General features: G+C 50.8%; 1 protein-coding gene across 8 annotated transcripts; it reads right to left on the bottom strand.

Moving 5' to 3' along the window:
• Positions 1-425: 425 nt before the first annotated feature.
• On the bottom strand, positions 426-19511 carry FLCN (folliculin). Of its 8 annotated transcripts, XM_032841241.1 has the most exons (13): positions 19331-19449; positions 17936-18095; positions 14343-14615; positions 12811-12957; positions 11114-11335; positions 9729-9889; positions 8130-8221; positions 6390-6580; positions 4769-4882; positions 3850-3973; positions 2764-2895; positions 2554-2659; positions 426-1707 (listed from the first exon to the last, which is right to left on the bottom strand). In XM_032841241.1, the coding sequence occupies exons 3-13, from the start codon at positions 14589-14591 to the stop codon at positions 1506-1508; spliced, it is 1740 nt and encodes a 579-aa protein (XP_032697132.1). In that variant the 5' UTR covers positions 14592-14615; positions 17936-18095; positions 19331-19449; the 3' UTR covers positions 426-1505. The 8 variants fall into 8 exon arrangements, with proteins under 8 accessions (XP_032697132.1, XP_032697135.1, XP_032697134.1 ...); XM_032841244.1 differs by lacking the exons at positions 17936-18095; positions 19331-19449 and adding an exon at positions 19492-19511; XM_032841243.1 differs by lacking the exon at positions 17936-18095 and having other exon boundaries at positions 19331-19452.
• Positions 19512-23951: the final 4440 nt, after the last annotated feature.

Below are 23951 nucleotides of genomic sequence, written 5' to 3'. Positions count from 1 at the left end.
TGAAGGAAGGGGAAGGGCATTGGACCATTAAGTCTCCTGGCGGCCAGAGGGGGAGGGGCCTGCAACAATGACTGCCATGATCAGAAGCAGCAACCAGTGATCAGAGCACAGATTCCCCCCACAGGTGTAGTCTAGGGTTCTTTCCACCCACCACAGCTCCCATATGGTATGTGCAGCCTGCTCCAGGAACGCCAGCACACCTGCTGGGTGGCTGGGCGGGGGACAGGTAGTGCTACTGCGCTCTGAGCTGAAAATGATCAGAAGTAACCACAATGTACCGTCTAAGTCTCCTAGAATTTACAACCCTTTAGCAGACCTCAGTTTCAAAATAGTTCTATCACCAGTGTTATTTTAGTCATAATATTTTGTGACGGACCCCATGAAAATTCTAGGTTATCAAATCAATAAAACCATGTAGTCAACAGTTTATAAAAATACATCTTTGTTGTGTTTCAATGTTCCTGCATGATAGATACCCAGTCATATAAACTTAGTTTCCATGTTAAATATAAGTTAAGCAAATACACACACACACAAAAAACTATAAACAAATCAGCAAAATTGCTGGAAAAATCCCTCCAAGCCATGAATCCTTATTAAAAGTGCACAATGGGATGATTAAACTATCTTAAGCCGCCATACTCTGAAAATTGTTACCTGTAGCCAAATCTAAATGTTTAACGAAGCAATAAAGGGCAAAGTGACTTGGAATAAAACTACAGTTGGTTTCTAAACTTCACGTCCAGTGAGTCAGGCAAGTCAAATGGCTTCATCTGACATGTCAGCAAAGTATCGTCTTTGTGTAAAAAGGATCAGGGGCCTGTCTGCAAGCCACAGGGAAATGTCAAAGCAACCACAGGAGAGCACGGCCAGAAGACTTCGTAGTCACATGGTTCCAGAACATGAATCCCAAAGATGAGGCAACATCTACTCCTCCCCAAAAGCCATTCCCAGCTCAAAACCAGACTGCTAACAATGACTACATGAAAATTCAGAACTGCAGCAAAACATACATGCATTCATATTATAAAACCTGGAAAAGTCTTGAATTTCAGAATAGAAAGGTTCGACCATGAGCCTTGAGAGGTTTGCTACTGCGGCCAAAATACCCAGGTTGGGACTGGCCTGGCATGTTCCCCTGTAAATTTTGAGATCTAAATCCTTGAGAGCCATAAGATGCACGTTCTCCTCAGTCTTCTCTCACAGGGGTGCTCAAACACAGGGGACCCACTGTCCCACATCTCCCACAGCCCTTTTTAGGGCTAGAGCAATTCAAATAGCTTCTGGAAGGGTGCTGAAAACTACACCGGGTCCAAATCCCACACAGAGGGCAAAGTCTGGCCCCGAAAGTTTCCACTGTTTGCTCGGAAAGGGCTCCATGCCTGCAGTTCAGAGACGAAAGCAGTCTGCGATTGCCATCAGAGACCCGTCCGTGAGCTCAGTGGCAAAGATGGCCATCAGCACTTTTCCGAAGGTGAACACGTGGTCAGATTCGCACAGTGGGGTCAATTACGAGGCTCTGAGGCTGTGGGGCTGCGGACTGTGGACATGAGGTGTGACTTGTAGGTTTTGCTCAGGCCCGTCATCCAGAACTTAAGCAGCTTGACATTGTCTTCCTCAGATGCTCCGAGAATAGTTAGGAGCTTCTGCGTGTCCTCTTTGGGTCGACTGTCCACCTTGGTGAATTTGAAAAGGACCTTCACTTTGCTGAAAAAAAACAAAAACACAACTCTCAGACGCCACAGCAAAATCACCACAGTTCAGGTCCCGAGGCCTGAGGGCTTCAAGACCAGCACAAAGAGTGGCCGCTCACAGCTGCGTGCTCCAGGACCTCTCCCCGGCCCAGCAGTTCTAACCCCGCGCCATAAGGCCGCTGCCTCAAAATGGGGGAAAAGCCCATTTTCTTTCAATTCATTTAAGGACTTTGTTGCTCCTCAGCTTCACTGTATTGCTGGGAATCAGGACAATGTCTGACTGAACTGGATTAAAAATTACTAACGAAAATTTATTAAGGAAATAAAGTAACTAGTTAACTTTAATAGAAAAGAAACATCTGTTATCTGGCTTTCAGATTTTTTTTTCAAGATTTTATTTACTTGAGAGAGAGAGATGGAAATGGAGCATGAGTGGGGGTGGGGGGAGAAGAAGGATGAGAGGGAGAAGCAGCTCCCCACTGAGCAGGGAGCCCAACACGAGATAGATCCCAGGACCCTGAGGTCATGACCTGAGCCGAAGGCAGACGCCTAACCAACCGCAGCCACCCACGCGCCCCTGGCTTTCAGATTTTTGAAGTTAATTAAGCAGCAAAAATAACTGCATCTCACGCAGGAGCATCGTGAGGACTAGAAGTGCTGACCTTGCACAAAGTGACTCAGCAGCAAAGATGCTACTTGAACCCATGCTCTTAACCTCTATTCTACCCCATTTCTCAGGGAGGCCACAGCTTTTTCTGAAAACAGCTCCTGGTTCTTGCCAGCCGAACTCAACGCTCCTGGCTGGCCAGCACCCCCCGATGAGGAAGCAGACTCCAGGGGCCAGCAGCGGTGTGCTTACTTCATCCACTCCTCCTTGAGGCAGACGAGGCACTGGTCCACCACGCCCACAGACAGGTTCTGGTTGGACAAAGCGGCTTCCATCTTATTCAGGATGGTGGGGCCAACTGGGAACAAGGGCGGGTCGTCAGCATCGGGTAGCGAGAGGCAGCCTCAGCGCTCTCGTCCCCACTCACTGGGCTGAAAGGCCGGCCGGCCTGGCGGCACCCACCTCGGTCCGCAGCTACGGGACTTCCACTGGTCACAACAAACTCATACTTGCTGAGGGACTGGTCCCCCTCGCAGCCGGCTGGGTGGAGGCCGGACCGGGGGGCTGTGTGGGCCTCCACGACGACAGCGAACTCTGCAGCAACACAAAGTGCAGGTGCTGGAAGCGCGCCTGTGCCCCGCAGGGACCTGCTTCCCGCTGCTGCCCCTCCCAAGGCGTCTCCCATCAAAGAGTGGAAACCCACCTCTCTCATGCTTGGCCACTGAAAACCTCTTGCAGTGTGTTTGTCAGTAGAGTTAAGGATTAATTCTTGCCTCAGTTAATGTATTACATTCCAGTAACTAATTATATATCTGAACTCACTTAATGCCAAACAGCCCCGTGATGGCGCTCCCAGTGTCAGTCCCACCTTATGACAGGGAAAAAGACTGCTAAGTGCTTCCCTCACACTGCCAACATTGGTTAAGAATTTCAAGCTCATCTTCAAAACCGGGAGCCTGTGTTCTAAAAAAAGGTGCTGTGTCTCTGGGACTCAGGACCCAGACTGTGACACTGAACGGAATGGCAGCTCGGGACTGCTGAGCGCCCAACGCTCTGACAGTCAACTTTCTGGCCATCTCTCAGAGTGCGCTCGGAGAAGCCACTGGCTCGCGGGGGGAGGCTGGGATTCACACCCAGGCGGACTCCTGAACTCCTCAAACCAAAAGAAAAGGATGCTCGTCAGATTACTGGCTCTCACTGGTGAATGTCAAGGCTGGATAGGATTTAAGGCACATAAAACAGTCGCCTTCCGAATTTTGTCATCACCGACTCAGCGTAACAACATGACAAACCTCTGACACCTGTTGTTTCCACTCCCGTGACTCTAACCTGCCTTCCGCCGAGAACCACACCCAGCAGGCTACCCTCACTCGGAGGCTGTTCTGTCCAACCCTCACCCGTTTTAAAGACAGAAAACGGAGGCCTGAAGCCACCAGGAAAACTGGTCCTCCTGCTTGAGCAGGCAGCGTCCTCAGATCCATGGCTAAGACGCAGTTCCACTTCTGAGCCCTGAGGTGCAGGGCTCGGTCCGACAGGAGAGGGACAAACCTGAGGACAGCACGTGGGCGGGGATCTGCACGTGAGGGCTGAGCCCCAGGAAGTTGCAGCGGTAGGCCTCCTCGTACTGGTTGCTGTAAGGGATGACGCGGACACAGCCCACTGGCAGCATCGTCTAGAGAGGACACAGTGACGCAGACCTGCACCAGCTGAACATCCCCCGCCCGAATCCATCACCCACACCCCACGTGCCCTCCACAGCTCGGGCCAAAGCCTCTCTCCCCCCATCCCGATCACGTGGCACTACTGGGGTGTCTCCCACGTGGCCCCAGCTCCTAACCCTGCAATCGGTGATACAGGACTTGTGCTACCTCTTGCTTTGTGGTGTTAATCTATTATTCTTTGACTTCTGAGATGTCTGTCTCTTCCCTCATCCCACAAAGAGATTATAAACTTTTTAAGGGATTCTGGCATATTCACTTTGTGCCCTCACAGGCCTAGGCAGTTATCAGGCATGAACGAGGTTTCTGAGGACATAAACATCATCAGCCAGGCCTGGGCCTTGGCACCCACGACCCCTCTGAGGTGCAGACACCATGGCAGACACGCACCCACATGACTCATCAGGAATGTTCTGTGCACAGGGACGTGTGAGGACCCAAAGCTGCTTTTAGGGCACCTGTGAACCATGCAATGGCTTCTTAGAGGGATCTGGGGGTGGGGGCAGGGGACTTATCACTCTACCAAGGCAGCACAGACTCCTTCCACTGGAAATAAGCACCACTGATGACTGCCACTTTCAACAGTGCAGAAAAAGCACGGATCTCAGATTCAGGCATGAACGTCCGGGCTGAGCCATCCCTGCACCCTAACATTCACACCCACCGTAGGATTTAAAAAAGAGAAAAACAAAAACCACCAGACAAACACTGTCCCACTACAAAACACTTACAAGAAAAGCTACTCTTACCCGAAGAACCTCAAAAGCTGACTGGACAAGGTCTGCGTCTCTGCTTTTCCATATCACTTGATTCCCCATGAGAACATGCCAGGCCAACATGCGGAAAGACTGGGCACCCAGAACCTGAAAGACACAGTTCAGTGCGTTCTGCCCTGAATTTTCTTTTGTGCAACTGAAGTTATCTGTGTGTTCTCTTTACAGTGAAGAAAGATGGGTCGCGAGAGGGAAGGACTGGCTGACTTGCCCGTGGTCAGGAGGAGGAAGGCAGAGGTCTGGATGAGCCCCTGGCAGCCCGATCCCAAAGCCCTGGCACACTGTAAGATCCCAATTTTATTTTTAAAAACTCGAAGCAGAGAACATGTTAGCAATCTGTAACGTTCACTTTCTCTCTCTCTCACTACTTTGCTAAATCATTTCCAAGTTAGGGACAAGCAGCATGGCACCTCAGGACCCAGGACAGACAAGGGCTCTCCCACAGAACCCCAGGACACACCACCACCAGAAATACCACACAGATGTGCCATCAACCCAGTATCTGCAGCCCCAACTCTCTAACGGTGTCCTTGATCGCTGTTTTCTTTCAATCCAGGAGTCACCTGAGGACCAATGACTATTTCATTTATTCTGCTGTCCGTCCTGTTTGATGCTAGAACAGTACCTCTCTCCACCTGACTTTTTGTAACTTCTCTGACACTGCCGTTTCTGGAGAGTTCAGTCTGTTATTCTATGACTAATAATATGGCTTTAAAAAAAAAAAAAGGGACGCTAGAAATATACTTTACAAAACTGCTATAGTTTCAAAACACTCCCACCTCCCATGGGACTGAAGATTTCTTCTTACTTTAATCCACGTAAGCAATGGACAAGGATGATCTTAGCCAAATATATGATTTTGGTGGGTCAATGTTCCTCATTCAGAAGGCCCACAGAGCATATGCCGTTAAATCAGTCTTTACTCCCTTTTTCAAAAAGAAAATAACTATCTTTTGTTAAAACTCATGCTCATTGTAAAAACAGTCACAGAGAAACAGGAAAAGGGGCTGCCCTTGTAATCTTATCTTCTCTTCCCGTCTGACCAAATATAACCATGGCCAAAACCGTTGTGTGAGACTCGTGTCTCCAGCCTGCGTGTATACGAACATGCGTACCAGCCTGCATGACACTGGATGCTTTCCTCTCTGTATTCAAGGACACGCCACTGTTTGGGTGCAATTCCTATGGCTGGATATCAGATTCTCCCCAATCTACTGTACGAAGGGCCAGCATTTCCAGTCTGCTAAGCGTTCAATGCTGCATGCAAAGCAACAGTGCTCTGAGCAGTGCTGCCTTTAAAAGGTTCCGGTGTGACAAGATCAGAGGAAGGACCACGAGAAGCCAACCATGCGGGCTTTTTGTAAAACAGACACCTAGTCATCACTAGAAGGGGAGCACTGTGCCTGTGGCCAAGGCAACCCAGACGGGCCCAGCTGTCTTTGGCCAGCCACTGAGGGTTTCTGGTTATTCCTAACCAGTCAGTCCCCACTGGATCTGAACGTCACGGGCCTAAAGGACAAAGTGTGCTGGATGAGAAGGTGGGGACCGGGCTCTTCTCCAGAGTTTCTGAAGGCGGGTCCACCCCTCGGTCACCTACCTGCCTCATGTGCCGAAGGGACTTAAAGACGGACAACTTCCGGGGCTGCCAGTTTCCACAGTCTGAGAGCAAGGACGAATCTGTCGGGCACTTGGTCAGCTCCCGGCCTTCGGCACCCTCTGACAGGACAGGCGCTTTCTCCTCCTCTTCAGCCTCAGAGTTGTCCCAGCTTTCGGATTCCTCTTCCAAGTCTGCAGGACAGACCACAAAGACATTTATGAAACATGCGGTCCTTGGATGTGACAGTGTCGTGCTGTCCACCTTAGCCCAAGGCACTCCTGATTGCTGGTTTGGGTCAGCTACCTAGACCGCTTGTCTCCGGAGCCCTGGGGGGAGTGGGGAGGGATCAGTCTGTTTATTCACCTAGCCCAGAGCCCCACGCTGCACTATGAAGCGGGCACCCGTGAGATGAGCTGTTCAGGACCGTGGGATGATTCAAAGCCATGTCAAGAGCCTAGCTCGGTCACTGCACACTTCCTTGCTCAGGCGCTATTCTAAAGGCTTCCACACATTATTTCATTTCATCCTTTGAACTGTCCTGAGGTCAGTACTACTCTCCGCATTTTACAGAGAAAGAAGTATTTGTTATTCCCATGAATCTCTGGGACAACCACAAATAAGGACATCTCTCCATGATCCCAAGGAGATCCACAGGGAGGAGGCCTTGTCTGGTCACACAGAATGCATGAGAGCAGCAGAGTCAAGATCTAAAGCCAGATCTGTCCAAGTCCAAAGTGTGTGCTTCGACCTAAAATACAGTCCAGCCCATGACAGAGAGCCCTGCGTGCCTGCACATGTATCCTTCCCAGAAGCTCCCACCAACAGACTATCCACGCCATCTTCACTAGCCTAGAAATCTGAAATCTCAGTAAATGGTTCTAGGCCCTGCTGATCTGCGAGGGCATGAAGGTACATTGCAAAGGTTTTGTCTTTCGGAGCATACTCTGCCCTCGCTGAAACTACTCCATTTCTCGCCCTCAGGAAAGCACACTGAATCCAAGTGCACGTAAAGTCACCTGAGTGCGGGAATAACCTGGAAACAGCTCCAATTCATTAAGAAGGCCAATTATTTGCGACCCGTAGCATGTCAAGTGTTATTAGTAACACACTACACACTACGCACATTGCAAATCTGGTTTACCCAACCCCAGCGCTGAGGCTGCTCACCTAGGTCACCAAGAATCAAATCATCTTCGGAGGAAGACCATAGACAGGGCCAAGACCAGAGGTTCCTAGGCCTGTGCACACCAGAGCAGAAACCCCTGCGCAGTTACTTAAAACACACAGGATCCTGAACCCCAGACACAGAGCTCTGATCAAAAACCTGGGGAGCACTACCCAGACATTGGTGAGGCTTGGGAATCACCCTTGATGGAAACCCTGGGTCTACCTAAAGCATAACACTTTATTGTTCAAGTGTCTAGAGAGGGCAAAAACCTGGGGATCCTAAAACAGGGACGAAACCCTCCATCAACCCATCTTCTCCACAGCCTAGCGGCCCTAAATAGCAGACCTTCCCGGGTTGCCCAGGGTGGTAGATTCCTTCACGTGACTGTCAAGGAAAAGGACCCAGGAAACTCCAGTAAAAACACTAAGGCTAAAGGACAAGCTCTCGCAGATGCTCCCCCTGGGTTACTGATCCTAGGGTCCCCGTCACCAGGGTAGAGGGCCGGGTGGCTGCAAGAAGGCCCGGACGGCCTCCGCAGGCAGAGACGTGCAGCACAAGCACTCCCGGCTCACCTGCAAGCTTCTCCATCTGGACCAAGGTGTCCTCAGTGGGCGCGCCCTCCAGGAGCTTCTCAGTCAGCCGGCTGCCGCACGCCTTCAGGAGCCTACAGAACAGAGCACCACCTGTGATGTCTTCTTGCCTGACGTAAAGGGAACCTGAAGCCTATCACACCTTTTTGATGGCACTCCTCGTTCACAGAAAATGTGGGCACAAAAGATCATGTTGCACACACCACAAACACAGAATCGGCCAAATCCAAAAGGACAATTCTACAGGACAAAGGACTCTGGTCCTCCAACAAAAGCCCTGGGGAAACCCGTGGCAGAGGCATCAGAGAAACTGCTCCAGACTTAAGTACACAAGGTGTGCGCTGTGCACTGTGACCTGATCCCACCTGAAAACTCAATCCTGGGGCGCCTGGGTGGCTCAGTGGGTTAAAGCCTCTGCCTTCGGCTCAGGTCATGATCCCAGGGTCCTGGGATCGAGCCCCGCATCGGGCTCTCTGCTCAGCGGGGAGCCTGCTTCCTCCTCTCTCTCTCTGCCTGCCTCTCTGCCTACTTGTGATCTCTGTCAAATGAAATCTTAAAAAAACAAAAAACAAAAAACAAAAAACAACTCAATCCTGAGGCAAAACAGGAAAACCAAATATGGATTGGGCTGGATGATGCTAAGGAATTTGTCAGTTTTGTCGGATATGGTTTTACGTTTGAAATGCTACAACTAAGATTTGTTTTAAAAAATATTTCCGAAAAAAGGGGACAGAAAAAGCAGTGAAATGTTGGCAACCACTATAGCTAGATGATGAAGGAATGCAGCTCATTGTATTATTTCTTCTATTTTGGGTCTGAAAACCTCTCCAGATGATTTTATGTCAGCATGGGAGACAGAGACTCTTTAGTTCACAGGTCCTCAGGAGCTTCCCTCAAAGACCTCCGTTTGAGGCGCCTCCTCTGCACCCAGAACCGAAATAGATGACAAGCACCCAGAACCGAATTAGACGATGTAGAGCCACGGCTGCACGAGGAGGAGGATCTGAGGGCGTCTCTGGGAGAGGTACATTTTGCAATGGAAGGAAGAGAAACAATCTGAGGCCAGAGGACAGACTGTGGCGACTGTCGGAAGACGGAGACAATCCCTTCCTCCTGACTAGGCAGGTCAGAGCACCACAGCACAATCCTAACAGCCTGTGCCAGAAGGGCCCTAGCAGCCCACACCGAGCTGCCAGGGTACGGCAAACCTTGGACCACTGCAGCCCCGAATGACAAACCCCTGAGAAGCTCAGCCAGAACCACCCAGGCCAGTCACTCCCAAATCCTTGACCCACAACACTGTGTGAGAGAAAAGTCTGTTGCTGGAGACAAGAAAGGGGGATCACTGCTCTCAGTGCAAGAGCATCACCTTAAACACACGGGGAAGGGGGTGCCACCTAAATCCATTTTCCACGTGCCCGGGGGAAGAGGCCCAGAGGAAAAGAAGGACGCAGTCAGCACCCACTGGTAGGTACACAGCACAGGGCACTCAGCCAGCAATGGCTTCCCCAGATTCATGCAGCAACCAACCAATGACTGCTCTCATTCTAACGGGCGCTAAAAGACTGCAAATCTCGTTACCAAGCAAAGGAGGTGTGAAGGCACGCCCACAAGTTGTCGTCGCTTGTCAAGGACGTCAGCGAACGGGCCGCGTTGCCATTGCGCTGGTGCAGGAAGGGCGTGAAGGCCGTGTTCATCCTCTGGGCGCGCTGTGGGCAGCCAAACTGCTCCGCCTCAAACACCTAAAACGCAAAGGGAAGGGGCGGTCTTTGAACCGAACAAAGACAGCGGAGCAGCGCAGAGCCAGCTCATTCACAGCCAACTTCCCGGCTCCTGCTCCGGAAGACTCTGTCCCGTTCTGCTGTCCTGATGCAGGGCACAGAAAGCGCCAGCGGTTCCCTCATTCCAAACAGAATGGTCTCTGCCTCATAGTTTGATTACAAGCCACCGATTTCTCCTGTACCCTATTCCACAACCAACGCACCGGGCACCTGCCGGGTACTCGGGAGGCACACATGCTTGCGTGGTCACTACCGTTGCTCTCCACACACTTCCAGTCTCCCCCCATCCCAGCACATGGAGGCTTTCACTGTAAGACTCTGTGTGTGGGGGGGACTGGGGGGACATGTGCACTGTCCTGGCACTGAGGTGAGAGAGAAATGAGGCCCTCCAGCTCCATCTATGCCCTGTCGCAGGGAAATCCGCAACTTTCCAACATGGCTGCCGCCCCACCTGCTGGGCGGACTACAATGAGCAGGTCTCGCAGTCCCTGCAACGGACCAAAATACGACCGACAACAATAAACCAACACCGACAACAATAAACTGTCGGCGCTGGTGGCTCAGTCGGTTGAGCTCTTGATTTTGGTTGAGGTCATGATCTCAGGGTTATGGGATCAAGCCCTGGGTCAGACTCCTGGCTGGAAATGGAGGCTGCCTGGGATTCTTTCTCTCCCTCTGCTCCCACCCTGCTCTATCAAAACAAAAAACAAAACATAAAAAATAAAAACACCCAAATAAAATAAAACGAACAAAAAACCCCCCAAATCCTGCGGTTTTAACCCACTGAGGTCTGGAGGCTGTTTGTCATCATAGCATAACCTGGCCCGTTCTGAGTGACGCGAGGCCACAGCTAGAGGTCTACGCTGGCGATGGGTCTACAACACGACTCATGCACAGGCTTTCAGATGAAGGTCAGAGGAAGCAAAGACGCCAGGGAGGAAGCAGGACATGTGAGCTCAACGAAGAAGCCAGAGCCGAACAAGAACGGGGACAACAGTGGACTCAAGAGAGCCCAGTGAAGCAAGCAGGACTGATGGCCACAGCCCGACTCTGGAGTCGGAAGATCACGATACAGACAGAGCAACAGCCGCCAGACCTGGAGATCATAAAACCACCCGCACCCTGACCCCGTCAGTGCCAGGCTCCTCCCCCACTGCCACCCATGCTCCCTCCACGTGGGGTCACCTTGAGCGCCTTGCCCTGCAACTCATCAATGATCCCTCGGATCTTCCCAAGCAGGAAGGGCCAGGAGTTGATGAGGTAAATCCGGTCCATCATGATGGCGATGATGCTGTACCAGCGCTGGAAGCCCCTGGCCAGGCTGTCCTTGATGAAGAAAGTGTGGCTGAACACAAAACCATGCTGCTCGTCCCCAAAGAAGATGGGGCCTTCCCGGCCAGGGCAGACCTGTGAAAATCAACAGCCATTGCAGGACACAGTCCTGTACCTGCTCTAGTGACACAACCCCTCCTTCTCTAACCTAGCTTTCTGCACTAAGTAACTAGCATTAATTATGGGAAGAGTGGGGGAGGTGGGGACAAGACAAGAAAACTGCTTTCATCTGCTCCTGGAATCAAACTTTCTAAAGATAACATTTATTACCATGGATTGCAAGGGCCAGTCAAGTAGGTTCATGACTTTTTTCCTACCCTGAGCCATGAAAAACTCCTGTTCAAGTACTGTTATCTATTCTGGACTCCAATCTGCCAACATCACTCATTCAGCATACACTGGAGAAGATCAGAGTAGTCACTGTAAAATCTGCATACTTTACTTACAGGACAGAAGTTAGGTCTCCCTCATGACACGTTCACTCTTCACACACAAGTCACACAATTATCTGCTTCTAGCAGATTAGCAGCAGGAAACCAGAGGGAACCAGCTGAAGACAGGCACCCTGCCACCATACATTAGAACTGAGAGGAGGGCTCAGCGTGTCCCATCAGGTGAGTACGGAGAAGGGAAGATTTGTAATTGAATCATGAATTCTTCCTGACAGATAGATACAGAAAAGCTAAGGGGCACCATGGTGGCACAGTCAGTTGAGCCTCTGACTCTTGGTTTCAGCGAAGGTCGTGATCTCAGGGTTGTGAGATCAAGCCCTGCATCGGGCTTGATGTCCAGCACGGAGTCTGCTTCAGATTCTCTCCCTCTCTCCCCTCCCAATCATGCGTGCACACACGTGCACTTCCTCTCTCTTTCTAAAATAAATCAATCAATCTAAAAAAACCCAGAAAATCAAAAAATATAAAAGCTAAGACTTGAATTCAACAAGAGGACCCAGGTAGTTAGGGAACAAACTGATTCACCCTTCAGAAGGTATACGTGGTGACCCACTAAAGCATATGATGATGATGGAGACGATAACCACATAACCTAGAAACAGTTAACGTCTTAGAAATATACTCATCAAGAATTGAGATAACGAGGGATGCCTGAGTGGCTCAGCTGGTTGGGCGGCTGCCTTCGGCTCAGATCATGATCCCAGAGGCCTGGGATCGAGTCCCACACCGGGCTCCTGGCTCGGCGGGGAGCCTGCTTCTCCCTCTGCCTCTGCTGCCACTCAGCCTGCCTGTGCTCACTCGCTCTCTCTCCCTCTCTGACAAATAAATAAATAAAATCTTAAAAAAAAAAAAAATTGAGATAACGAAAGTCTGGTGCTTGAATGACAAGCTAGCAACCATTCAGAACACGGACGTCTAGCCCAACTTACTTCGAGAGAACCGGGGCTGCTGCGCGCTCCCTACTCACTGATCACCCCATCCTCTTAGTGAAGGACTGACCTCTGCCTTCTTTCCCCTAACTGGTACTGAACCTGTTCAGGGCGTCTGGGAGAGTGTGTGACGTTCCCACAGAGCTCCCTCCAGGGTCACGGGGCTCACCTCACAGCTCAGGCTCCGCACGCAGGCCTGGCGGACAATGCTGAAGAGCTGGGGGTGGTTTGGGTGCTGGTGACTGACGTATTTAATCGAGGTCTCCTTATCATGGCTGATATACCCAGGATGTCCGGCAGCCAGGGACCGGCAGCCCTGCCACCGAGAAGGAAAAGAAAACCAATTAGTCAAGAAGCAGGAAACAAACTTTCTTATGCACACCTGAACAAAAAAAACCAATCTATTTTCACATAAAAATAACTGCCTTCTAGAGTTACGCTTCTCAAGATTTCAATGTTTCCCGAATAGGAAAACCGAACACACAGATCACAAAGACCGTCAACGTACGGGTATGAAATGTCAGAATATGAGGAAGAGACTGGATCTCCTGGACACTTACGTAGCAGCTGTTATGAAGGGCTCTGCATACACAGTCTCATTTAACCCACAGCGCAACCCTATGTGATAATTACAGCAAGAAGCCTCACTTTACAGAAGGCAAAGCTCAGGACCAGGGTTGCAAAGCGGCTCACACAGGGAGTGTGTGAGCCTCTGTCCCTGGTCCTGACACAACCACTTCGCAGGGGCCTCAGGAGGCTGCCTGCATTCCCTGGGGTGTGGCACCCTGAGAACACAAACTCAGAGCCTGTGCTAGGACTGGACTGGTGGCCCTGGCTGCTGCCCCCCCCGCCCTGGAAGCCACCACCACACTGGCACCGAGGCCACACATCCCAGAGGCTACCCCCACCCAGAGAGCGCACAAGATGGGATGAGGCCAGCCCCTCGCTGTGAGATGCGGGACCCTTCCTGTGGCAATGCGAGCTCAAGGACTCTCTCCATCCAGCACTCTCTTTCCTTCCTTCCTCTCCTGCACAGATGTCAGACTGGCTCAAAGCGGCAAGGCTCTCCCCACCTTCTACTGCCTCACAGGTGTGTCCAGCAATAAAAAGAGCAATCTTGTGCATGCGGTCTGCTTCTCAGTGCAACCGAGCTACAGCAGCTAGACTCCCGTCCACCCTGCAGTGGCAGGTCTAACACCATTCCTGATTTCAGGGCCCAACCCAGGTCTGTCACGAAAAGCAGCAGCCTGTTAAGGGAACTTCAACTTCATTCCCTAAAGCTCACACAATGACACCGAAAGTAATAGCTAGGCCCCCACGAGGAGGACGCTTTCCAAGACACTGGACTGAGGGAAGTGGAGCCCAGGATGGGCCAGTGTGTAGACTGGAGCATGCAGAGGGAAGGGCCAAAAAGCAAATGGCAACTGTCAATTGCGTCAACTGCTGGCACAGGACGGGTGGAAAAAGCTAAAGCTGGGATCACGGGAAAGAACTACAGGGACACGGAGAGAAGTGATCACATTCCACAGGGCCCACGAAGAATGGTCTGCACACATCACGGGAAGTGCACACTTTTCTGTGAGGTCATGTCCACGGTTAAGTTCCACAGGGTCTTCTGCCCACCCTCCAGGTCAAATTCACAACATCAGCATGAATCCCAGGCAAGAAAGAAACATCTCCAACACCCTGAGGGGCACTTGCCTCGCACATGTCTGACTTTTTGGGTCCTGGGCTGCTGGACTCTGCGCTGGCCCCTTCCGCCGGACTGTGAGCGCGGATCCGACTGCTCATCTGAATGCCGCCTTCCTCCTCCTCGGCCTGCTCGCCCTGGCCAGGGCTGTCCCCATTCCCAGCCCCCTGAGGAAGCGGGGCGTGCAGAACTTCCGTGCAAAAGAGAGTGCGGGGGCCGTGGAGCTCACAGAAGTGACAGAGAGCGACAATGGCATTCATGGTGTCCTGGAGACAGCAGGAGGCCTGCGTGGGGGAGGAGAGGAAACACCATCAGCCGGCCAGCCTCTGTTCACGCCACAGAATGCACCCGCTGCTCTGGAGCACAGGGACTGGGCGGGTGTCATCAGCAGGCTTCCCGGCCAGCAAGGCGGGTCACCCGGACGGCCAGCCAGCCGGCCGGCCTCAGCAGACAGAACATGGTGCCTGCCTACCAGGGGTTGCAGTGGAGGAGGGAGAGTACGATCAAAGATCACACAGAAAACCCTTCTGTCAGAACTGCGACAGGGCTAGGAGGTGGCCAGTCCAGAGAAGGACACAAGGATGAGGACAATGCGGCAAATATGACACATATCAAGGGGGTCTGGAGAGACTCATTTACTCTATCAACAGCTGCTGTGCTGGGTGGTATGATACTGCCCTCATGGCGCTTACCTTCTAGGAGGGGAGGGACACATGACAAACTGCTTGCTCTCCTGTGGTGACAGCTTTGGGAAGAAATGTATGGCAGGTGGGGGTGGGGGGAGACTCACTGGAGGAGGTGGGATGTGATTTTGGACGCAGGAGCTCTCTGAGTGAGAGCTGAAGGGAAGAAGGGAGCCATGGGGCCAAGGAGAGGGCATGTCAAGGGGTGTGTCTACAGCTGGGGGATAAGGGCAGAAGACTAGAAGGAGGTGGACTTTAGGGACCCTTCTAGGCCACAGTGAACACTGATTTTCTTCAGACTGGAGAGTCTCTGATACTTCTGATGAAAAGTATGATAAATGTGAGTACTAGACAGTGGCCAGGATTCAACCCTTCTCTTTTGGGGACCCTCTCCCCCACTGTGCAGCCAAAGAAGATATCTTCTGTCCTCATTCTCCAACATGGGTGTGACCAAGGCGTGACAGTCAGACACACCTGCCCAGAAACCCGAACCCAGTGCTCCCATGATGGGGAGCGAGTCGCAGGTAACCGCATCCTCAAAACCCCACATGGTCTGTCCGTCACCGCATCCTCCCAGCAGACTCCCTTCTCCAGGCTGCTCACTAACTCTGCCACCCACGCAGCATCTTGCAGACCACCGCTCAGCTGACATGACCACCGCTGCTCCCGACTGTGCTCCTGAGGAAGGGGTTGGAGCTCGAGTGACAATGGGAACAGCAGAGGCCAACACAAAACAGACAACTCAAGACAAAGTCAGCTGGGCTGATGTGAGTCAGGCAGGTGGATCAGAGGGGGACTTGCGGGTGCCTAGCACGCAGGGAGAGCTGGGGCACAAGATACTCCTAGAGAGAGGTGGGCAGAGGACAGAGTTTGAGAGACAGCAGGACATTTAGCTGGAAAGTCCTGAGAGCTCCATGGAGATTCTGGACCACAGAAGCAGAGAGGGCTGGCGGAGGACGAAGGTCCAGGACACTCCACAGACCTGCCTGACTCACCGTCTCACCACTCACTTCTTCCTCGCACGTCCCTGTTGACGGGCCTCCCAAACCAGCTCCCCAGAACAGCTGCCCACTTACACCGCATCACTCTCTCCCCTCCTCCGCTTTATGTCAGTTCTCCTGGAAACTGTATCACCCGTGTTTCCCCTGCATGAACCTTCCCTAAGGTGGGGATGGGGGTCTAGTTCCTGACACACATCGGGGGTGTGTACTGAAGATGAGTGGGTTTAGGAGCTGCCCGCGGAGAGAGGACAGTCGCTGCCACAGAAAGCAGAGAGGTCCTCAAAGATATCTATGGGCAGGACAGCTTCAAGAGCACAAGCATGGGAACACCGGATTCTGAGCACCTAGTGTCATGAGACCCAAATAAGCCAAATTCACTTCTTTTTTTTTTTTTTTTTTTAAGATTTTATCAAAGAGCCAAATTTAAACAGAGGTTCCACCAGGCTCACTCTGATGAGATCACGGAAAATGATGGTTTAAGCATGTGCTGTGGAAGAGGAGCGAGGCAACCAACAATGGAGCAGGAATCCCAGAGGAAGAAGCTTTGAGACCCAAAGGCAGAGCATTAACCCTGGAGAGAGGCCGCGTCTTCCCTTCAGAGGCATAAAAGGGAAATAAGGTTCCCTCCAGCAAAACACCCGCGCGAACATGGCACGAGACAAAGGGCGCACCCTGTTTACCATAGAGTACCCACACGAGCCTCTATGCTCAGCAAAATTATGTGTATACCATCCCGCCTAGACAAGAGCACAAGGCCATGTCCAAATGCGTCGTGCAGGGCAGCAGCGGCCACACTGCAGCTCTAAGGCCTGACATTTTCTAGGTAAGAGGGAAAAAAAAAACAGATTCTAAGAGCAACGCACTTAGCAGCTTACTTGAAGAGCCACCATCAAGCAGCTTACTGCCAACTTAAAATCAGACCCGGTTTGGGGGTTCCCGAGGCTCCGAATGGCTTAGCAGGCTTCTTGCTTTCTGCACAGTGACAGCAAACTGGCACTGCAGCCGAAGTCTGAGCTGAACTTCTGCACCCCTACAGCGTTATTTCATAAAGGACTTCTTTAAACATAAATATATTGACTTCTTTTAAAGATACAAAATATTGACAAACGTTAGGTCCTCATCCTTCCTACTTCAGGTTACGAGGGACTGCCCTGGCAGCACCATGCCAAGTTAACCCTTCAGACCTTAGGCCTACAAGTTTCCCTCCTCCTGGAATGGGATGGACAGACCAGAGGTGAGGTCGCTAAGCTACCTCTCAGCATCCATGGTTAACACGGCAGACTTTCATTAATAGTTTTTTTGTTCTGTTTTGTTTTTTTAAAGAAAAGCAGTTCCAATCAGGAGTACCACAGCCCCAGACAGCTAGTGGAAGACAGGGAGGTATCACTTACCTCCAAAACCACACGGAAAAAAGCCTGTCTCCAGCCTTTACGTGCCAGATGATGTCAAACATCTTTCTTACCCTGACAACTACCCTTAAGCTGAGAAACAGAGGCCAACCCGCACCTCTGTCAGGTTAACCCCACAACAGGTGCAACAGAATTCTGAGTAGCAGGTGGTCAGTTCCTCTACCCAGCCCACTTCCAATCTGTGCCAGATGTTTACGGAAGAAAATGAACTGGCTTGAGTACACCTAACAGTGCTTCCCTTCCTTCTAACGAGCTTTCCAGAATCCAAAGCAGCAGCAGCAGCAATCTGCCCCCATCCCTTCAACTTTATACCCAAAGCAAGACCCAAATACCTCAAAGGGGTGGGGCCCTTTCCATGGTGCTGGCCTGGTCCTGGGTCTGTTTCATTCTCACTTCCTGTGTGGTCTTCTCACAGGACCATGGAGGCTCAAAGAGTACTTTGCCAATAAACACAGCATCACAACGGCTCTTAGCCAGCAACGAGCCCCGAAATTCCCCGCTGCTTCATTACCTAGTCTTCTTCAGGGGACTCTCATTAGGTCAGCAGCTGGATCCCAGCAAGTCCAAGGGTAAACGTTCCACAGGGCATGACTTCCAACTCAAACCCATTCACACCGCGGTGGCTCCAATATTTCTACCAGCTTCACCTGGATTTCTGTTCACGAAGTTCCCTGATGACACGCGAAGAGCAAACACGGTCACGTGCCACTATTTCTCAATCTCTTCATAACAACGTTGATAATCCAATGCCGGGAGCACTTTCCCTGCTGTGCCAGGGAGTCCCTACTGCCACCCTGGCTGGACACCATGGGTGGTGCCAGCTGTCCACCGGCTGGAGAAGCAGCACCTCTTTTCAGCAAACTCCTTCCTCCTACTTCTCTGCCTCCAGTGGCTGCTGGGGATCACCTGGAACCTCAATCCACAATGCGCCAGTCTTTGGGTAAATACTTTCCTCCAGGTGATAAGGCTGTGTCCAACAAGACCCACAAACTGGAGAGAAATGTGGTCTCCTACCTGCCCCAGAGAGCACTGATCTGGGCCTATCACTTCATCAGAGTGCCAGCCTCAGAACGCCAGCCTGGGAGAAAAGGAGTCCCGACACACACCCTCTTCCCTAAACCAGAGGCAAGGCAAAACCTGGGTGGTGGGGTGGGGGTGGGGGGACCACGACGACAGCCGAGGGTGCAGTCTCCTGGCAACATTAAAGGGGAAGGAATCGGGGCACCTGGGTGGCTCAGTGGGTTAAAGCCTCTGCCTTCGGCTCAGGTCATGATCCCAGGGTCCTAGGATCGAGCCCCACATCCGGCTCTCTGCTTAGCGGGGAGCCTGCTTCCCTCTCTCTCTCTGCCTGCCTCTCTGCCTACTTGTGATCTGTCTGTCAAATAAACAAACAAAATCTTCAAAAAAAAAAAAAAAAAGGAACGAATCAACGACGCTGACGGGGTCTGAACCCAGGTCACGTTCCTCATCCCTTTACCGTCCGTGGATCTGCCCCCCACCCTACATCTCAGGTTCTTAGCCACCCCCTTCCACTCTGGCCCCTAAGCAACCCGGTCGCCAACACCGCACACCAGCTCGAAGAGCGGTGGTGCCCCAAAGCTACCCCGAAGGCTGTCAGGCTTCTCCAAGGCCCTCAGGCCCTAACCATTCCCCTTCCTCGCCCCCAGCGACTCCCGCCCGCCGCCACGACCCGTCCCTTCCTAAACCCTCCTCCCGGAAGCCAGGCTCTCCTCAACCTCCACGAAGCCGCTCCACAGCCCGGGTTCGAACGACCTGGACAAGCCAGGTGGCCGCACCAGGGACTCGCTCCCGCACGGGCACTAACCCCCCCTGGGCGCGGCAGAGCCGAATTCCCACCTGCGGGGAGAGCTCAGAGGCCGGCTCAGGTGCTCCGGCCGCGGCGCACCTGACAGCGTCTTCCTCACAGGACCCGCCTTGCGTGCCCTCCTCGAGCCTGTCGTTCCCCGGGCGCCCAGCCCCGCCGGAACGCCAGCCTGGCCTCGCGAGCACCCCGCACCTCCCGTCCGCCCAGGAAGCCTCAGCTCGGGTCCCGGCCGCCTCACTCACCCGGGACCGCGTCGGCGCTGAGCCCGAAGCGCGTGACTCGAACGGAACGTACCATCCGCCTACCCCACGGGGGGGCCCGCGGGCTGGCCAGGCGCGCCTCTGCACCGCAAAGCGAGGGGAGGCCTTGTCCAGCCCGCACACCTAAGAAGACCACGAGAGCCGGACAACTCCGAACTCTGGCGGAGAACCTGAAGCGGCTGCCCGACACCCGCCTCTTCCGCCGCCGGATTTCCGCGCCTCCACCCACCGAGAAGTACGGAATGGTTCCAGCCGCACCGGCCGGGCTAGTGGAAGAAACCATTTCAAGGCGGGGGGTGGAATACTTAAAATTAAAAAACATTTAAAAAAGAGATTTGAGGGAAAATGTAGCCAGCCCAGTACACGAGGTCCACATCGAATAGGAAAAGAAACATAACGTCTCGACTTTATAAAGAGCGGGGCAACAGCTTGTGGTTTCACCTTTGGCTTTCATTAAATTGCCGATTAAACCCGTCTTCTGTGGGACGTGCGGGCAGGTGGCCGGGAGGGGCCGTCACGTGATGTGAGGCTACCGGGCGACGCGGTTGGGAAGCTAGGTGGGTAACTCGGGTTGGGGGGGCCGGCTGACTGCGCATGTGCGTGGCACACTCGCCTACCCGAACAATAATCCGTCCGAGGTTTTTAAAACTATGTGTCGGTTATTAAGTAGTACATAACACCTGGGCGCCTGTTAGTCAGCCTGTCCACTTAAAGATTAATTTTGAAGCCCTCGGTGCATGCATGATGTGATGTGGGCCCTCTGAGGGAAGAGCCACAGGCACTTGAATCGCACCCCGGACAGCAGGAAATTCGTTTGCGCTGCGAGTCGGTGCTGCCACCTTGTGTCCGGTCGGATCAAAGACCGCTGACCTCCGCTCTGGGCGCCTGTCCGCGGACTCCTGGTCCCTGTGGCTCCCGCAGGCGGTGTCCGGAAGGTGGTCGTCGTCGAGTGTTGGGGAAATAAGCCCCCACCTTTAGGAAGTAGAAGTAGCCGGTTGTTATGTTTTGTTTTGTTTTTTAATCACCGCGGTCACTTCTTTCTTTGAATTTCCGCGTTACACTGAAGAGAGCAAAGAATGAAATTGCAGTTTGTTTTCTGTCTTCCTTTAGTGGTGTGATAAAAGATTAAGGAGTGTGGGAGTTAGGCGGCTAGTCGTTGCCTTTATATGTTTAGTCTTACCAACCCAATTCCTCGTGATATTGGACAGCACAGACTTAATATTGGCTTGTAAGTCGCAAGATAATTTTTGAACCAAAGAAAACCCGCAAGGATATACTGATTTGGAATTCTGTTTTTTATTTTTGCCGTCAACAGTTCAGATACTTGAATTTTACTGAGCTTGCAAAATTCTTTGAAAGCCTTAGCGGAAAGGTGCAAAAACTGTTTGCAGCCTCCTGGTGTGGCTGTGCCTTTACAATTTCTAAGAGAAAACATCATTTCAACATCTGTCAGAGTGTACAGGATTCACCTTGAAAATGACCACAGCAGCACTGCTAAATCCAAATCTGCTTTGGTGTTTTAATTTAATACTAGTTGCTTGTTAAATATTAAATACCAAGCGCTTCCTTTCCATCTGATAATAAACTTTACGACTTCATTATGGATTCAAGCTTGTTAAATGCCTTTTACAATTAGCAGAAGTTCTCTGCTCTCAACTTTTGATTTTAGGAAAGTGTAGGATTTATTCTTTGTTTACCACCGTTAATTCACCTGCCTATAAAGCTACCACTAATTTTTTCTTTTCACAATAATTGATTTACCCACACATTAACCCATTCATTTATTTTCTCTGGGCCTTTTGCAGTTGCTCAGACTTGTGTACAAATAATGTTTTCTTCTACAAATTGGTTACCATTTCAAGTCGCAGCCCAGAAACTTAGAATGTAGAAAGCCCAAACTGCATCTGTGAAAAGCAAGCAGGGGGGAGAGAATTAGAATACAACGGACCCTTGGCATAACTTGAGGAGGGAACTTGAATGAACACCAACATTTCAGCTCCTAAAAACCCACGACTTAGGTTTCCCCCTCTCCCAAATTGTTTGTTAGAAAAGTATTTGTCCATGATTAGATTACAAGGCACTTCTCTGTTATTAAGGCACCTTTTACAGTACTATTCTATCACCTACGTTTGTTTGGGATTTTAATTTGCTAAACAAAGGAGGTGCCATCCATACAAGGCAGAAAAATCCCACTGCTTTATTGCCCATTGGTACCATTTTGACGCTCAGAAAACTTCTCCCACCATTTAAAAAACATGCAACCAGGTGTTTCTTTAAATAATACCTTGTGCTAGTATATCCCAAATTGGAGCTAATGCGGATCAAGCATACACATTTAAGAAAGTCTATACTAAAAGTTAAACCTCATCCCTTTGGGTGATTTACTTGGTACCAGTAGAAATAGAAACCTAAATACCTAAAGCAAATACTGACATCTGAGGGCAATCGTTCTCGTTAAGCCAGAGTATTAACATTTGATATGACCATGAAAAGACGGACTTGAGAAAAGTCCGCGGAAACCTGGTAGGTCTGCTAATAGACACCAACCCAAGGCTACATTCCTGCCTTACTTCCCTGGGTGCAAACTCACTATCTTCTGGTGCCATCAAAACACAACAGGTATTCTTAAGCAAACCTGTTCACAAAGTAATTTGCTGCTGAGAATTAACTCAGAGAAACAGATAAGGGTATCTTAACTATTCTTGCAAACAGTTTCAGCAAGCTGACTTCTTAGCAAACAGATTCCGATTAACTCTTCAAAAACAAAACACAGGCATAGCCAGGCCACATGTTTTCCAGAGGCAGCATGTGTGAAGTCTTCTCTTAGTAACAAATGAGGCCACTCATCTCCTTGATCCAAGATTTTCAGGAGTAACTTCTGTCAAGAGAAACCATTCCCTAGTTTCTTTAACAGAAATAATTTAATAGATGCCTTAACCAGGTGTTGGAGAATCGGGGAAGCATCTCACCGAGGTAGACACTGCAGGAAGTAGATCCCACCTGGAGGGCTTGCGGGACAGGGGGAAGAGGTTGGCATTAACAGCATTTAGAAGGCTGGAGGTGCCCAGTAGAGCTGGGTCCCCAAGCTACATGGGCAGGTGAGGGAGGCGCGTCTTCTGAGGTCAGCATCTCTCAGTGGGTATGAGGAGCCTAATTCTAGGAGCACAGGAAACACAACAGGGGCCTCACTGTTGCACCGAACCATCCTTATTAGGGGCAAAGAGCTGTTGCTGGGGTTTTACTCTTCAACGGGAAGCAGACAGCGGGAGCCCATGCTTTTTTCTTCCCTAGCCTTCCAGTCTGCCTCTTGCTGGCAAGAGACATGGTATGCAGAGGTCTTGCCCCAGAATCAGAAAATACGTTAAGGTGGGTATGAAGCTAAGAGCAGCACTGAGGAGGGGCAAGGATGTGTGGTTCACAGATGGTGGGGTTTTAATGAATTATTTTAGGAAAAAATGAACCGTGACCACTTCATTAGAATCCCACAAGAGAATTATTCTTAAAGTAGTCATGACTCATAACTACTAGGATTCTCAAACACATTTTAGGTGATTTTAATTTAGATCCAGGTAAATTAGAAAGTTGTCCAATTTATTTTTTAAAAAGTCTGTAATTCACTATGCTGATAAAAAGAAAAATTCGTGAAATATTCTTCCTTTCCTAACTATAGATCCACATAAATGTTAAGCGGGAATGATGTGGCCCACAAGCGGCACTAATTTGAGCTAGAGAATTTGAGTTTTGATGAAGGGTTAAATCCAGCCATCTATCTCTTTTTGAATCTGATTTATTGGCACTCACGGTCTGTGGCTGCTTTCCTGCTGCAAAGCAGAGTAGGTGCCACCCCAGACCATATGACCCCAAAGCCTCTTTAGGGACAACTTTTTTACACGACTCATGAGGTGTCACTTTCTTTCTGTGAAAAATGAAAAGGTGACTGACTAGACAAATTGACATTTTAAAAAGTGAATGTTTCTAGCAAGAGAGAGACATTTTTAAGGACCAAATTCTAATTTAATCTGATCACACTTTACGAAGACCCCACACCGTTCCCCGGCTTAATCAGTGAGTCCTCGTCAGACACATTTTCAGACTTTTGTCAAGAGACTCTGAACAAAATAATCAAAAGGCAGCCCTGTAGCTTAACTGAAAATGCTCCTGGAAGAAAATGCAAGAAAGTCCGGCATTGATCTCATTAAAAAAAGCCATTCCCAGGGTGCCTGGGTGGCTCAGTGGGTTAAGCCTCTGCCTTCGGGTCAGGTCATGATCTCAGGGTCCTGGAATCGAGCCCCGCGTCGGGCTCTCCGCTCAGTGGGGAGCCTGCTTCCTCCTCTCCCTCACTCTGCCTGCCTCTCTGCCTACTTGTGATCTTTCTCTCTGTGTCAAATAAATAAATAAATAAATTTAAAAAGCCATTCCCAAGACTACAGAAGAGTAGCACA

The sequence above is a fragment of the Lontra canadensis genome, unplaced genomic scaffold, assembly GCF_010015895.1.
Source record: "Lontra canadensis isolate GAN:19392208 unplaced genomic scaffold, GSC_riverotter_1.0 scaffold122, whole genome shotgun sequence".
Taxonomy (NCBI): domain Eukaryota; kingdom Metazoa; phylum Chordata; class Mammalia; order Carnivora; family Mustelidae; genus Lontra; species Lontra canadensis.
This window is presented reverse-complemented; position numbering and strand designations above follow the sequence as displayed.

Coding starts and splice junctions, on each gene's coding strand:
- FLCN (XM_032841244.1), bottom strand. CDS start 14,591: ATGAATGCCATTGTCGCTCTCTGTCACTTCTGTGAGCTCCACGGCCCC. Junction 9,890..11,113: donor TGCAGGGCAAGGCGCTCAAG/GTGACCCCACGT, acceptor TTTGCGTTTTAG/GTGTTTGAGGCGGAGCAGTT. Junction 8,222..9,728: donor CTTCACACCTCCTTTGCTTG/GTAACGAGATTT, acceptor TCTGTTCTGTAG/GCTCCTGAAGGCGTGCGGCA.